This window comes from Sinohyriopsis cumingii, chromosome 19 (assembly GCF_028554795.1).
Source record: "Sinohyriopsis cumingii isolate HCF-2022 chromosome 19, ASM2855479v2, whole genome shotgun sequence".
NCBI lineage: Eukaryota > Metazoa > Mollusca > Bivalvia > Unionida > Unionidae > Sinohyriopsis > Sinohyriopsis cumingii.
The window spans coordinates 61,085,447-61,103,462 of NC_142979.1; the positions used below are offsets into that span (position 1 = coordinate 61,085,447).

Here is an 18,016-nt window from a genome sequence, read left to right on the forward strand (position 1 = left end):
GAAGACCTACATTGACTCCAACACAACAAGAAGAACCGCGGCAAAGTCAGACTTCGAAAAAGACTTTTTCAAACTGATGAACAACTCCGTGTTCGGCAAGACCATGGAGAATGTTCGCAAGCGAGTCAGCGTTGATGTCGTGAATAGCGTTGCCAGGCGTAATAAACTGGTTCGCGGAAATTGTTTTCAGCACTTGAAAAGAATATCTGATAACCTAGTACTGATAACCAAAAAACAAAAGACGCTAAAACTAAACAAATCAATATAAGTTGACGCGGCTGTGATGGATCTGTCAAAGACGATCATGTACGATTTTCACTACGGTTTTTTCCGGAAACAATTCCCAGCGTCGACGCTGTTGATGTCAGACACTGATTCACTTCTTTATGAAGTTTCTTGTGAAGATTTTTACGAAGACATTTATGACCACCGGGAATTGTTTGACCTGTCGGATGTTCAGGGAAAATTTCATGACAGCACCAACAAGAAGGTCATCGGGAAGTTCAAGGATGAATTTGCATTCAGGCCAGTGCGCGAATTCTGCGGGCTTAAATCGAAGATGTACTCGCTGGTCACCGAAGATGAGGCCGTCGTGAAGAAAGCCAAAGGAGTCAACAACAATTATGTCCAAAACAAGTTGACGTTCAGTGATTACTTGGCGGCGTTAGCGCGAACATCAGGATGTGCTTTGCCCACGGTGACCACGCGGGGATTCAGATCTTATCAACATGAAGTGGTCACTGATGAGATCACCAGGGTTGGACTGAATAATTTTGATGATAAGCGATTTACCAGAGACGGGATTACCACGACAGCGTTAGGTCATCATCGTAACCTCACACACGCATTATGCGAATTTTAGTTTTATTATAATATTTTTCTGCAACTGACCAAAGTACTCACGCTGATAGGGCAATTGCTAGTAAAAATCAACAAAACTGACCAAAGTACTCATTTTTACTGGCAATTGCTAGTAAAAAATCAGTAAAACTGACCAAAGTACTCATTTTGATGGGGCAATTGCTAGTAAAAATCAGTAAAATCGTGCAGTTGCATAAATTTCATATAATAATTATTTTTTTTGTAGTCCGCGGCCGTTATTTCCCCAACAGCGTCCAATCGGTTCTTTTTTTACTTGATGTGCCTGATATTCACGGTCACGCTCATCAAGTAATGCCTGATTCTCCGACATGATGTTTTCTTTGCGAGATATTTTCATTTCCTGCTTCGCGATAATATCCCCCAGGTTGCTGATTCGAGTGCCATTCGCATGTTTGAGTTTGAGAAGATCCTGTATCGCCGTGTTGTAATTATCAATTTCGCCTCGCAGAATATTAATTTCGTTAATTTTTTCATGCGATATTTGTCTTAGCCGGTCGAGTTCCACGGTCTTAACAGCAAAAATCTCGCTTTGTTGATTAGCAGACTCTGTCAACTCGGCCAACAGTTTATGTTTTTCTTCTTTTGTTTCTTCGCCAGTCCGAATTCGTTCATCTAGCGCGGCAAGTTCTTCGACAGCTTCTCGAGCTTGTGTTAACTCGAGTTCTACTTGCTCTCGGTCAATATTGAGCTTTTCAAGGTCCTTAATCGTCGTTTCTCGCATCGCTATTTTGTTTTGCAGCGCCACCATGTTGAAGATTCAACGAGGACAATTTTGCTTGTTGTTGCTGTACCAATTCATCTAGTGAGTCGATGGCAGCTTTGGCAAGTTTAGCTTTTTCATTACAGCCACCAGTAATTTCCTTTAACGCCGCAGGAAAATTAACAACTTCGGTATCACGAGACCATATCTCGTAACAGCGACTGGTCCCGATATGATAGCGCTTGTAAATGTCTCTGACTCTGCACTGGCCTCGTAACCGAAATATTTCAAGTTCATCCTGCGGTGATAAATATGTTGCTGGGACGGGCATTATAAAAACAATACAAAAATTATGGATCAACAATAATAAAAATTATAGCGCAACGGTGGCAACGTCGATAATTATGTTGCTCAGATAGATATTATAAAAACAATAGAAAAATTATAGAATAACGATAATAAAAATTTTGACATAATCATGAAAACGTCAATAATTATGATTTTTTGAAAAAATGCTGAGTTTTTTGAGAAACCAGGTTTTTTATCGACGTCGATAATTTACTGGGAATTCTTCGTGGTTCCATAATTTTTCAACAAGCCATCGACGCCAGGAATCCCAAAATTATTCCATAATTTTTCACATGATTTTCACATGATTTTTTCATCGTACTTATGTTGACAACAAAACACACTTCGCGGACTATCATCGAAAACAACAAATCAAGCACAACAGCGCCACAGTGCGCGATCGAGACCAACCCGTGGTCGCGATGCAGCGTTGATCACCGACGGAGTTGTGATATTAGTGTCGTAAAAAAAACATAATCATGGACAATCAAATCACTCCTGCGGCAGTTGAACTTGCAACATACCGAATCACCTCGGATATTCAGGATTTGATAGTCAGAGTTGAAAACCTCGAAAAGATCATCAGCGACCTTATCGCGGAGATCAAGCAAGCAAAAAATCACAACAATTGTTGTTATGATTATCATAGCGATAATGCCTCACAAGATACTGTTGAGCGATGACGACATCCAGGATATCATCGCGAGCAGGAACAAAATTTCAATTGCGTCGATCGCACGACGATACAAGATCGGGTTTGACAGGATTTATCAGATTTGGAAGTCCACGGCGGAACCTCCGGCCGAGATAACAAAATCGCCCGACAACGCCGCAGACAACAAAAAAATAATATCTGGCCAACAGGAAGCCGCCGAGGACAAAAAATAATAGACGACCTGAAAAAAGAGAACGCAGCGCTGAAAGAAGAAATCGCCGCTAACAAACCAGTGTTAGAGCTGATCGATGTTATCATCGATGCGAAGAAGAATTACGAGGACAAGTCAAAATACAACCGAGACGCGGCCGTGAGGAACTTTCCCGGTAAGACATCTGTTGTTAACTTTCAACGTCGACCTCGGATATATTTTTTTGTAATCGCGCTCGGCCTCAAGCAACATTTTTCGGCCCAACAGCAACGGATGTTGTGGCATATTATTATACTTCACCGCGGGGGATCTTCAACATGTTGTTGAATCAGTGCTGTAAATCAGCGCTAGAAGATATATGAAGCGGGCAAACTACTAATTTCATATATTATATATGAATTTGGTACTTTGCCCATTTTACTTCAATCATTTATAACCCCTCCACAGCAACATGTTAACAATAAAGACTTATTTAAGCTTGTTCATGTTGTTGAAACCAACCATTAGCAATGCTTGAATATTTTTTCTACTACGGCGACGATACTAAGCGGGCAAACTTTCAAATTCATATATAATATAATGAAATTGCAAGTTTGCCCACCTATCCAATCATGTAACAAACACCTCTACGGAGACATGTTAACGATGAGGATTTATTTAAGCTTGTTCATACTGCTGAAACCAACCATTAGCAATCCAAATATAGAATTTCAGCCACGCTGTTTTGTCATCAACAGCTAGAATATCTTTACCTCCTACGCCGATAACTTCATCATTCATCATTGTCTTTCTCCAGGATTCTATGTAAAAACAATCTGGTTTTGGTCGCTGTGGATAATACAGCGTGTAATTGTTTTGTGAGCGATGATTTATTCTCTCATCTGATTTTATTTCTCCGCCATAGTATTTGTAAATTTGTTTCAGTCCCTCTTTGATCGACCTTAACGTTAATTTTCCTCGTTTCGGGATGATGCCGTGATCCAACAACTGCTGTTATTTCGCCGGGTCTTTCAATATTGTATTCGCTGCGTTGTTAAGATCTATTGGCGAACTTGCGTCATAAGAAACTTCAGGTGGAAGGTCACACTGATTAAGCACTTCACTGATATATTTTTTTCTGATTCTGGGATGAACTTTGAGGCTATATCGCTCTTTATCATAAATCTCGTCACTGTTTGTATAATCTGATATTTTTCTATCGCGTTCTCGCTCGACATGTATTATTTCGCTGTTAAGCTGTTTCTATCGCCTCGGGCGTGTCTTCGCTGAAATTCCGCTGATAAATCTTTGCCGTATAATCCATTTTTTTTCACGTATGGATCGGCATAATTGTCATCTTCGTTATACTGATAATATTTTATTGGCGGTTCTTCCTGAGGAGTATTCAGCAACGCTTCAAGATCAAACTCTTCATCCTGATAACGTGACCGTGTGAGATTCTTGACAACTTCATCTTCGGGTGGCGGTTTCACAGAATTCTTCATCCGCTCTCCCGGTGTCGCCAACAACCACGGTTCTACATTCGAATCATCTTTATATTCCCCAATTGTTTTTTGAGCTCAAGATCTCTCTGCTTGTCCTTCCAAATTTCGTAACTGTCCGGTTGAGTTTCTATAATTTCATACCCAGTTCGCCGCATCATCTCGATCAATCTCGGTGTGAAGTATTTCGCTGAATTATTTCTTTCGACGGCACAGCTGATAAAAGCCCACCCATAGCTGGTGTGGATATCTGCGATCCCTGGTAGAGTTTTCTTCTTCTCCTGTTCGGTCAACTCCCACAAATTTTTTGTTATCCTCGCGATGAGATCTTCAACAGTTACTTCTAGATTACTCACATCATGATTTAAGATTCTTTTCCTAGAATAATAAATCTCTCGGACGTTTCTGAATCTGTGAATTGCTTGTTTTGTTGCTTCCACAGATCCTAATTCACCAGAGTAGACATACGATCTGTCAAACTTCTCATCGACGATACTAACTCCTGCTTCCACAGCATGATTATAAATTACAATTCTGACCTCGTTAAATGCCTTCGTGACGTCAGAAAAGTCTTTATGTTTTTGATCTCGGTTGGTGTCCGCGTGATAATATCGCACTGGATATCCTCGCCGCTGTGCTTCTTTTGCGAACTCTTCCACGGAGAATTTGTTCTTATCGCGCTGGTGAACAAATATCACAATTTTACTGTCAGGATTGTCTGCGAGATATTTCCACATCGCATCATAATTATCCTGATGTGAATTCACCAGCACAAACTTCTTGCCGTGATCCGGTTGATAATTATTTATCACAAATTTTATATTTCGTCCCATCAGTCGAAATATCTTTAAGTCATCATCGCTAGCATCGGCATCCAGCACCGTCACTTGTTTTGCTGTTGCTACAAGTTCAACAAGCTTTTCCCACAATCGCTTACTCGCTGAGGCTCTCTTGTTGAAACACTGTCGAAGGATTCCATGAAATTCATCCACAATCACATTGTCCGGTTTCCTCTGAATTCGTCCAAATGAGTCAAATTGCACTACAACTCGCTGTTGATCCCCTGGTTTGAATACAATTGGACCAATCATCTCTGAATAAAGTTGGCAGTGCTGATCAGCAGCAGTCTTAATAGATAATGTTTTTCTGTAGCTGATGTACAACACTGATTCATCTTCTGGAACTACCTTCCATGCAGCCTCAGACTTCCCCATACCGCATGCAGACCCATCCAAGTAATCTTCATGCATTCCTTTGCACATTACATATCAATAGTATGGGTCTAGAACGACAATTCGCATGGTTTAAAAGGCATGTATGATTAACATAAGAACAATGTATCATGACTAGATGTGCACAAATTAAAACAGGCAAAACTGTAAGACTTTTGCCTTAAAAAAGGGGTGAGTGTAACTGCCAAATGAGAATTTAGATTGATGACATAGTAATGATTGCAAAGAGCATATACAAAAATGTATACATAATTCAAAATGCTTGCAGGGACACACTTTAACAAACTATATATATATATATATATATATATATATATATATATATATATATATATATATATACCCTCGTGCGTTTTAGTACTCTAACACACACCTAATTTTCATAAACCCTAGTGCGTGTTAGTACTATAACACACACTACACGCAGATTAATTATGTCGCTTTTGATTGAAGATTTGTGATTGCAATTAGCTTTAATAAAAATATAAACGGATACTTTTATTTGCGTCGGGTCGCATTTTGAGACTCAACAGAGGAATTCTTCAAGGTACCTTGTTAAACTAGTTCATACAAGTAGAAATTCAATTATTTAATGGATGCGAAATTCACGTAGCAAAAACAACAACACGTACAACAAAAACAAAATGTATCCCACAAAGCTTATTATCATCTTGCTTTAATTTTTTATTCATTCTAAACTTAATATTGACCAGTGTCAACCATTCTTGCTTCAATGGTCGCAAAAGTTAGATATAACTCAGGTCAAATATTTCTTTGGAAACGATGAAGTTATGTACGAGTCATTCTCCTAAAATGCTATGAATCCGATCTTAAGTTCAGAGACTGACTTTACGAATTTCGTGTATCGTTTCAGTGATAAATTGGAGACCTGACATTAAAAATGCTGTGAATCATATGTTGAAGTCCTAAATTCAATGACTGACTTTATGAATTTCGTAAATCATTTCAGTGATAAAATGGGGACCTGACATTAAAAATATTATGAATCAGATATTAATGTCCGACATTTTGGGCCTGATTTTTTAAAATGCCATAAGTCAGATTTTAAAGTCCTAAATTGGGGACCTGACATTAAAGATGTTACGAATCAGATCTTGAAATCATGAATTCCTGACTTTAAAATCTGACTAGTTTAGCTAAGTTATTGATATTTGAGGTTGGGATTTAAATGGAGGTAACATTTTTTTAGAACCCTGTTATTTGATACCGCATATTCCTCTGCAAGTTTTCAACCGGACAACTGAGGATAGAGTTCCGGGCGTGTGTATCGCCAGCGTCTTAGGAAAAGTACACTCGAAAATTCGCAAATATGCACCCACCTTATAAAAATCATGTATTTACATTGTTCTATCTTAAACTTGCATACGCAAAAAGTTACCCTTACTCCAAGCAAGGATGTCCTCGTTTGGAGGTGTGTCCCCAGTACGTTGGTGTGTAATCTCATCAATTTCCTCTGACCATATACAAAGCACACACATACATAAACAAAACACAAACACACGCACACGTTAGTTCACCACTAAATTTATCATGAAAACATGCCTGCTTAAATCACCTTCTCCACTAACTACAATCGAACAGAAGACTCTACTCACCTCCAGTATGTTGTAACGATAAGGGTCACACAAGTCTCGAGCCCCTATTTCTGTACCCATGTACCAGCCGTTAAAGGGACAAGCTGTGAACTCCAGACCTCCACAGTCGAACAACATCCCAGAAACAGCTGGCAAGGCGTACCATTTCAGCCCTAGCTCGGCAAACCAGGGAAACCTGTGACGGAAACATTTGCTTTATTTCTTACTTGTTCGGCACAGTGTTAGAAAAACTTATTTGACGAGAGTTATTAGCAGCTAATTAAAAGATGATTATGTATTAATGATTCTTTTTGTTTAATAGTGCAAAATGCACAGTATCATGCTGACTTCCGGGAGTTGAATCGTTTGGAAGAGTTATCGAGTCTTTTATTTTTATGATAAAGCTCTCTCTCTCTCTCTCTCTCTCTCTCTCTCTGGATGTGTTATCGAGTCTTTTATTTTTATGATAAAGCCCTCTTTCTCTCTCTCTCTCTCTCTGGATGTGTTATCGAGTCTTTTATTTTTGTGATAAAGGTCTCTCTCTCTCTCTCTCTCTCTCTCTCTCTCTCTCTCTCTCTCTCTTGGTTAATGACTTCAAAACTACATTTACCACATTTGATAAATGAAGTGTATCAGTAACAATAGTACGTGATCAGACCAGTCTTATTTAATTTCAAAGCTATGATTGATGGGCGTCAGCCATATTCACACACAGGAATTGCACGTACTGTTTCAGTACATGTATAAATAAATCCCTTTGTAAAGGTACAGTCAAGTCTCATTTATTCGACATAATGGTTCCCTTGTAAATTTCTCGGATAATAGCGAATGTCGGATCAACAAGGCAAGATTATAATCATTGCCTCTGGGTGACTTCCTACACGTCTCGATATGTGTTTATATGGATCTATGCAGAATGTTGACAAAAATAAGGAACGTTAGAACATTAAATTAAGAAAATTAAGAAAGATTGTGAATGTTTTTCATGAGAACATGAAATGGGGGGAGAGAAAAATCAACATATTTTTGTAACTGTTTTGAATATGAAAGAGAAAATGCATATGTTTCTTCAAACGGTTGTGCTAAGATATTTGACAAAAAGAAATGGAAAGAAAAATAAAGGGATATAAAAGAAATATGCTGACTCGTAAGTCAGAATCTTTACAACAGACTCTACTATTTCTGGTCACAATATCCCAATACACTTCTGTCATTCACAGAAAACCTTGCACATTGTCTTCTTTGTTTAAACACTTTTCAAACTTTAATTGTGCTCGAAAACACGTCCGCTTGACAACCGTCGGTGAATATTGTCAACGCATGGAAAGGCAGAACCCCGTATGAACTTACCGCATGACGCTCCGCTCGCAAGATGAAATATTTAATTTTTCGTCAGATTAGTGAATGTTGCGTCAAAATTAACACTAGCACAGTTAAAGAACGAATTTGTTGTATTGATGAGACTAAATAAAATATAATACTTTCGTTCGCAATATTTCAGGCAGATAAAAGTGATTGTCTCAGAAAAGATAAACAATAAGTCCCTTCTAGATATACAAATATCAACCCTAATCAAGATAAATTATTTTTAAAAATTCGTTTATTTTTAAAAACATGCCGAGACTATTTATGTGGAGACACATACAAGCTGGTTTTTGGACCATGGAACTTCACCTTATGGGCCTGCTAGCTTCCTCATAACTGGGAATTTGTATATGTCCAGAAATACAATAAAGAAATACTGGATAAAGTGGACCTGAATGTATATGGTAAATATTTTATACATCTAGGAACTGATTATTTAAGAATAACATATGCACGGTTTACTGTCTTCAAACGTGTGATGAAGCTTTCGGGAAAGACTTCAACCTATTAGACCTCGCCGTCGGGCCCAAACTCTTGCCTCACGCTCCTGCCAATGATTGAACACAGTAAAATGTGAAGGTGATACACTGGTCGGGCCCAAACTCTTGCCTCACGCTCCTGCCAATGTTTGAACACAGTAAACTGTGAAGGTGATACACTGGTCGGGCCCAAACTCTTGCCTCACGCTCCTGCCAATGTTTGAACACAGTAAACTGTGAAGGTGATACACTGGTCGGGCCCAAACTCTTGCCTCACGCTCCTGCCAATGTTTGAACACAGTAAACTGTGAAGGTGATACACTGGTCGGGCCCAAACTCTTGCCTCACGCTCCTGCCAATGTTTGAACACAGTAAACTGTGAAGGTGATACACTGTTACAAGTTAACTCCTTGCAACACTGGTAAGCGAAGCAATGACTTTCATGCCCATCTCCGTGTGGATCACTGTATTCATTAATAAATTATGTATATATAGTTGATATATTTAAAATTATAAAACAAAATAATACAATCGAGTCTTACTTGGGATGTTTTAAGATAACCTCCAAAACTAAATCGGGTGGGATTTCAAACAGCTCTGGATCATGTCCATTGGCCTGTAAAACCAGTGGTAGGATGTCAAACCTTCCGCCATTTGCTTTCCAACCCAATTTCAGGCAGAGCTGTGAAAAGCGAAAACAGTATGGTAAATGACATCGCTTGATATTCTTGACTAATTCAGAATACTGATAACAAATCGACCAGTTTACACGTTCTAATATCTTAAAAGAATAGCGAATTGCATCGAAAACTCATACTACCCTTGTACAAAATCCCAAAAGTTTTGGAGGATTGCAAACTAAAGTAATGTAAATCTCTTCACTTGTCATAAAGTTTAAAGTGGCAGACAGAATATATTCAACACTTACAGTGCTCTCATCTAAGAAGTGTTTACTTGTCTGTAGCGACCATAGCAAACATTAATTGTCATGCAAGAATAAACTTGAACTTGAATAATCTTGATCTACGAAACGATGGCTCTGCCAGGGCATAAACATAAACTATGGCTTCTAACAGGGAATCAAAGACATAAAACAATAAAATAAAAAAAAATATATTCTGCGATATCAAAATAGAGATTCTATAATAAAAATCTGAGTTCTTGAGGCACATAATTATTCCTAAAATTAGCTTTCGAAGGTATTATAAAATGATTTTTTAAATAAAAAAAATAGACTCCTAGAATCCAAATTGTACTTGATAGAAGTGAAGGGCTTTGAGTAACCTCTATGACCGCCATGACCACTATTACAAGTAAAGTTCATACATCACTAATTACACTAGACAACAGTTGAGACATGCAACCATCTCTTGGTAAGTCTACTCGCTGACGTGTACACTAACATCTTGAGAATAACCCATCAACAGACATAATGTATAGGTATAATCACTGTATAGCTATTCCCGTTTTCAAATGCACCGGTCAGGGCTTTCTGTATCATCTGTGGTGACGAGCTAAACACAAAATCCTTAACCTATGTTAGCAAAGTATAAAAAATAGGTTGCGTTGACCTTCTTTGCTTCTAATGGGGTAATACTGTGGTACACAAATGCATACAATTATAAAAGTTCATGATTCTAACACGACATTACTCAAATTAATGATATTTTATATTTAGACCTATTTTAGCAATAATGGTTTTCCAGTTAGAAAGATGTATACCTTAACCAAAGTTTCAACGTCAGGGTCGTGCAATGGCTGTCCCCTACATCGCATAAACAAAATTTTAAAAAATGTGCGAATAAAATTAAACGTTATCATGATACAATACTTCTACTTAGATTGAAGTGGTTAGGACTCAAGTATGAATAGCCTTTATGTGCGAATTAAAAATGGGGTTGGGTGAGTGAGTTATTCTAAAACCATATTAACATATTTACAGTAAGATATTTTACCTCGGTAAACTCCACATTGATTGGGTCTCCGATCACATTTCCGTCTGGTTGTTTGTAGCCGGCATAAGAGATCAGTTGTCCATTCCACACACGAAAGTCGTGTCTTCCATCTGTCCGTGGTGGAAAGATTGTTATGGCGGATCTGCCATGAGACAAATGGACGTACACTCAATAACTGACAAAAAGACGAATACCTTCCGAACAAAATTACTTAATGACATTGATCTGATTTATCATTGTGACCATAAACGGTTTCATTGTTTGACCTTTTGGAGGCAATCATTCAATTACATAGGGTGAGTACGGTACCCTGCGGGTTGCGATTCAATCAAATAAGCAGAACACGGTATCTTTGGGGAATGCGATTCAATTAAACAAGCTGAGTATGGTATCTTCACACACTAAGGATCTAAACAATCGTAGAGACAATTTTACAATATAAAGGTTTCGTCCAAACAAATACTTGACGTATATACCATATGACTAAATTTGATATAACTAATAACACTCGTTTCAAAGATCACTTCGTCAATTGATGCAATCTGATCGGAATGGTTACGTAGCGTTGTTGCTTCTTTTCGTTATTTTGTTGTTGTTGTTTTAGGGTTTAACGCCATTTTTCAGCACAAGATAGGCTATACATGGCGGCCAGTATAACTGGTGGAGGAAGAACCCTGGAAAATCCAGGGAAGAACCACCGACCCACGAGAAGCTACTGGCAGGCTTTTCCACGTACCCACGCTAACCGGGGCCCCGAGTGGCCGAGTGGTCTAAAGCGCTCACCGTTCCGGATCACTGCCATCTCACCTCTGTCTGCGTGGGTTCGAGTCCAAGGCTCAGTAGCTTCTCGTGGGTCGGTGGTTCTTCCCTGGGTTTGCCAGGGTTCTTCCTCCACCAGTTATACTGGCCGCCATGTGTAGCCTATCCTGTGTTGAAAAATGGCGTTAAACCCTAGAACAACAACAACCCACGCTAGCCGAGCCTTGGACTCGAACCCACGCAGACAGAGGTGAGATGGCAGTGATCCGGAACGGTGAGCGCTTTAGACCACTTGGCCACTCAGGGCCTCCCATTATTTTGTTGTTATTGTTGCTGTTGTTTAAGATAAATGATACAGTGCTAGTCAGTTGATCGGCATCGCTCATTCAGTCTATTCAGATTCCTGAGAAAATTTTTTTAAATTTATTCAACAATGTCTAAAGAAATATTTCAAACGTTTTCAAAACAGTTGCTATATGGATGATAAATCAGGCTCGCTTATCAAAATATGTGCCCAAAACCAGGGTCAGTATGTAAATTTTGTTCAACTTATTCAAATGAAATATTTCTTTTGACGATGATGCCGGAACAACGATCAGTACGATATCGTCACATTCCTTGACACATAGTGAAAAGAAAATTCCAATCAATCAAAAGAAAAAGTGCTCGTTCAACGAGGAGGATTCCTCCAGTGTTGAGAGCTCCGTTGTTTCCCAAAATGGCTACTCCCATGTTAGAAGCAATAACGGGTCCTTTTTAGGAGCAACGATAAGGTGAAAATAAACGGACGATACCTTCCAGAAGGACATCAATACTGTATTACTTATGGAAGGACGAACGTTAACCTTGATCTTTTGCAAACTGTTGATGAAACTCATTCGTTGGTAACTGCAGTGAATGTCTCACCAACCAATGAGACAACTAACTTTCAACAAACATTAAATATTTCATTGATTGAACAGATTTTAAGATACGTCAAAAACGCAACGATATGAACAATTATTGCAAAGTCTTTAACTGTTTCATTATAAAGAACTAGATGCGACTGATACATCTACTCTCGTGAATCTCAAGATACTTTTTTTATGATGAAGAACGAAGAAAAGACAGCAGCTACAAAAGCGAAAACAGACATAGAAACCTATGTGGAAGAAAACCTAATCTTGCAGCAATGATGACATCTTCATCTACACCTATTCAACAAGAAAATGAAGCCTACGTAAAAAGAAGATGTCTACGTCCTAAAGAAGCAAATGTGAAGACTTGTTTGGTTTGGTGTTTTACGGGACAACAACACAAGTTATTCAGTGACTAGGAAATTGGAGTTCGTGCCTTTACATATGACATACCAAAGTAGCCGACTCCGGGTGATCCAAAAATAGAATTCGAATCCGCGCCCTTTATGACTTTCGTCCAGAAGTGAAAAAGAGATGACAATTAAAAAAAAACGAAAAAGAACCAATTATCTCTCTTGATGCAACATTATGCGCTCCTATTGCTCATCGGACACGTAAAGCAGTACAGTCCACCAAACTACAACAGGAAACAAAAAAGCATCTGATATTGGTTGATTTATTAAAGTTTATTATGGACACAATTTTGGATAGGATCTACTGCAATCCTGCACAAATCCGTATCGCATGGCTAAAGCCAAACTCAGAAGTGAACGTCTGCACTATATAATCGCTGCAAGAACAATTGACCTACACGGAATACTAAGTCATTAGACGCCAATTTACAACGAGTCTGACCAATACAACAGGAAATAATGTTGTTGTTATTGTAGAGTTTAATTCCATATTTCAGCACAAGATAAATGGTGGAGGAAGAACCAGGGAAAACTCCAGAAAGAACCACCGACCCACGAGAAGCAACTGGGATGCTTTCTCACATACTCACATTGGCCGAGCCCGATACTCGAACCCACACAGACAGGTGAGATGGCAATGATCCGTAACGGGGAGCGCTTTAGACCACTCTTCTACTCGGGGCCCCAGCAGGAAATGATCATGAATGGCAAACCGTTTTAACTGCTGTGTCCCACTTGAATTCGTAAATCCAGGTTGCAAACATTTTTTTTGTTGTTGTGCTTGATGTGTTTTCAAATTCGGTTTCGGTGGTACGTATGACTTACAAAACAAGTTCGGGTTAGCAAGAGCTTTTAAACCCGTGTTGAAACAAAATGGTTGGCACTCTCCGCAATGGTACACAAATGCAATGAATTTCAAAATAAAGAATTTCTAAATGAATTGAAAAAATGAAACATTAGTTTTTCACGACTGAAAATCCTGAAAACACAACGAGTGTCCAGGAACATTTTTCACCTTCAAAAATATATGTTGAAATAATGTGCACATCAACATACTCTCAAATACATTGCCGTGTTACAATGTCTTGTGAAAGTCTACAATGATTCGTACCATCTCCGGATCGGTTGTGCCCCAGAAAAAGTGCTTCTCCAAAACCAGATCCAAGTGTTTGATAAGTTGTTTGGAACGCTTGAGTAAAATGAAGATCACAGTTCTTGTCGTTGTTGTGGTTATAAATCTTCTTCTACCCTGAAGCAAAATAAAACAGTCAGCATGTTTGACCTATGATACTTACCCAACTGGACTACATAATTGTTTCATGCGACAGAAAGTGGGATGAAGTCACCCGCCTGTCTGTAAATTGTCAGACATGAACGAAGAAACTTGAAGGACTAAGAAAGATGACGATCTCTATGATATCGAAAGCATCTTATACCAAGCAGCGCGTAAAGAGGGTAGATATTACATCGAGGGAACGAAGGTATGATGGAAAGGTTATACACCGAGTTTTTTTCCTTGGGATACAGTTTTGCAACTCATCCACTATAAAACAGTAAGAAATCACGAACCATGAGTCATCTATACCGAGATCATCGATCTATGGACCACAGAAACAAAAGCAGCAACAGTGGGTATGGTGTGGAAACGTGTCCCAACACAACCAAATTGTCTTTTCTGCGAAACCACAAAGTGTGATTGGAGCTATTACTGAAAACTTTAATTTTCATAAGGTGATAAGTAACTAATGACTACTCAGAAGTTGTATAGAGGCTTCGTTCCAAGCAATTGTTGAAATATACCGACAGTAGCAGCATCGTTCTCAACAGAAGCTCCAGTCAGGACTATCAACAATTACCCGGATAACCACTTACGGTAACTGGTTACAAAATTTACTAACCGTTAATTGAACCCGACCCCACCCCCGTAATACCAAGCGAATTTAGCAGGCTGAGAAGTCTGTAAACAAACTAAAATAAAAAATATCAATTAAACTTTCTCCCTGTAGCGTAAGCTAATTCATCAAAAACGTCTTTGGAGAAACACTGTAACACATCCGCCCCAGATGTAGGTCAGTGCTATATATATACCCTAATCTGCTATACGAATGATATACAGTGGAACCCCGCTATAACGCGCCCCGCCATAACGCGAATTCGGATATAACGCGGTCGTAGCATGGCTCCCGAAATTTCGTATATTCATTCACACATGAAAAAAAAAAATTTGGAGAAAAGTAAAAAAAACAAAACAAGAAATTAACTTCATTTTGGGCATGAGATTAGTTGTGACTTTTAAAATAATATGATCGTGGCATGGTTCCTGAAATTTAAATTCATTTACGTGTATTTTTATCGGACTGTGAAAATATTTGTTTAACGTACGAGAAATAGTGTGTAAAACGTTTATTATAATTTGGTGGAAGAATTCGCGTATGACTTTTAATAATAAACGATCGGAACTTAACAATTTATCCAGGTTCTTTAAGTGATTTTGGAGAAGTGATCGTGTATGAATTCTAAAATAATACGATATATATAACGTACGAGAAATAGTGTGTACAACGCTTGGCTTCTGAAATTTATCAATTTGAACAGGTTGTGGTGAAGCTCCATATTCTACTCTAGAAGAGAAAACTGGTTTCATTAGGTTTTTGAATTGTTAAGCCGAAGTAAACATTATCGGAAGTGTTACTTATTACGGATCCATGAGTAAAGCCAGTAAATCGTCTTTGTGATTGTCTTCCATGAAATCTGTATACAGTCGTTGCTCAAACAATAGCCGACATGGGCTTCTTATTTAACTGCAATCACAGCCAAGCAGCAGACAAAGCTGTGGTTGATACAAGAGTCGCACAATTTAATAAACATCAAAGGACGAAAGCCGCCAACATGTGTGCTGTGCTTGGCGGTGTGATCAAACAACAAACAGTTGAAAGTAAATAATATCCAATACAGACACCGTATGTAGACCCGGGAATAGCTGCATGCAATGACCGTACGATTTCAGACGGCAAGTAAATGGTTTCAATATTTTGTTCATCCTATATTTTACACGACGAATTCAGACTATTACAAAATTATTGAATATTTTAAATCTGTACGATTTTCCATGAAATTACATCCATTATGGATGAACTGCATGCCACGACGGCACGGTAGCATACGGTGTTGATACACTTTTCATGATATAGCGATAGTCTGGTATTATCGGTCAATCTGTATTATCGTTCAAACAAATAAAAATTAGTAAATGTTTTTAATGCACAGTAATAACCTATAAATATATTAGCCATCGATTATTTTGAATATATCTTAATTAATGCATTCCAGTTAATATTCATCTGATGATAAGCCGACTTTTGATCATTGCACATGTATACACGTATATGTTCTCGGAAAAAAAGTTAAATATTGTAAAACCCCGCATTAACGCGACCCCGCTTTTAACGCGATCCGATTTTATGGACCCCGATCATCGCGTTGTAGCGGGGTTCCACTGTATTTACTCAGATGTTACGAGAACATGACAAAATAATCAAAGGTGGAATACATACCTACTGCTCGTGCATAAACAAGTGGGAAATACTTTGGTTAGCAAGTGTAATACTTAAGTTTAACTAGTCTAGAGAAACTGGAAAAATGTTATTATTCTGTAATCCCTACCAGTTTACATTCAATAAATGGGTTGCTTCTGATTGCAATTAACCAATAACTTTTCGGTAATCGATGAGGAAATTTACTAACCGTTCCACCCAATTCAGAACTATTCAAGTCCCAGCTACCATTTGTAGAGTCGTTGTCAGTTGTCACCGGTAATTCCTAGAAGACAAACATGATTGAGCTACAGCTGATACATTTTATTTTGACTTTATGTAGTGGCAGTTTACTGGATGTGTTCTCATCAACACTTTGTATTTTTTCGGGGTAAAATTACTTCACTCAATAAAAATAGACCACAGAGCCCATGAGGCGGTCACTCTAGTAGAAATCATTCACCCGACTCAAGTCTTGAATATCGCCAAGGATCATATCAGTAACGTCGCAGAAAAACTAAACGAAAAAGAACAAGAACACCTGGATAAAAGTAATCCTGCCATTCACGAAACAAAATACCAGCGCTAGCCAGTGGCCGATTGAATCTGTAGAGATGAGAATTGTTTGAGGTGATTATTCTATGGTCAACATCTCGTCTATTCAGCTATGTTTAAACAGCAGTTTAACAACGCACTCCAGAAAACCAAGAGCTATCTCATGGTCGACTTCCATCCACCCTCTCGTCGACTAAAAATAGATTTCCAACAGAATAATGTTGTGCATCAAGGTTTCTTCACAGCTGTAAGCTATTATGGGAGGAAACTCAATAGCTCCTCAGTCGAAAGACATCAGCAACAGCAAAAACATATTCTTCCTGTATTTTTCTATACCCTATCAAAATGAACGCAGGAATCAGTTTTGATGTGTCTACACTCCAATGTAGTCGAATACAAAGTAGTGGGATGCACAGCTGCTCCATTAATATGAGTCATTCCTTTAAAAGTGATTTTGCAAGAGCTTGTTACGATGGAGGAGAAACACTTATCACATTCATCGGGATCTTTTGCAACCCAAATAGCTTCATGTCAGTAAGTCATACTTTGACTGTGAATATTTAAATAAAATAAGTTATTGGGCAAAATATTATATTCTCGAAAGGAAACGTAAAACCCGAAACTTCATTTTTAAAAACGGTTCTTGAGTAAATTGCTAACTCATGTATTCGTAGTATAGAGGAGGTGATCGACAACGAGGACATGGTATGAAAGGTACATTTTGATGATTCTTTCATAGTGCGGGACCCGTCTTGAAATCTTTAGTCCTGGAAGGACTGAATATTTTTTTAATGCTGTCTTGTTGCAATGAAGGCAAATCATCCATAACCATGTTGTTGTTGTTGTTGTTGTGGGCTTTAACGTCATTTTTCAGCACACGATAGGCTATGCATGGCTGCCAGTATTAATAGCGGATGAAGAACCCGGAAAACCCCAATAAAAACCACCGACCCACGA

General features: G+C 38.5%; 1 protein-coding gene across 3 annotated transcripts in view; it reads right to left on the reverse strand.

The window, feature by feature from the left end:
• LOC149775806 (nitric oxide synthase, salivary gland-like) overlaps positions 1-18,016 on the reverse strand; it is a 180,725-nt gene that overhangs the window by 83,393 nt on the left and 79,316 nt on the right. For all 3 annotated transcript variants that reach the window (XM_089944272.1, XM_089944274.1, XM_089944271.1), the window contains exons 6-8: positions 10,904-11,045; positions 9,491-9,630; positions 7,126-7,300 (exon numbers count right to left, since the gene is read on the reverse strand). In XM_089944272.1, the coding sequence (XP_089800398.1) occupies positions 7,126-7,300; positions 9,491-9,630; positions 10,904-11,045 (457 nt within the window). The remainder of the gene's footprint in view (positions 1-7,125; positions 7,301-9,490; positions 9,631-10,903; positions 11,046-18,016) is intronic.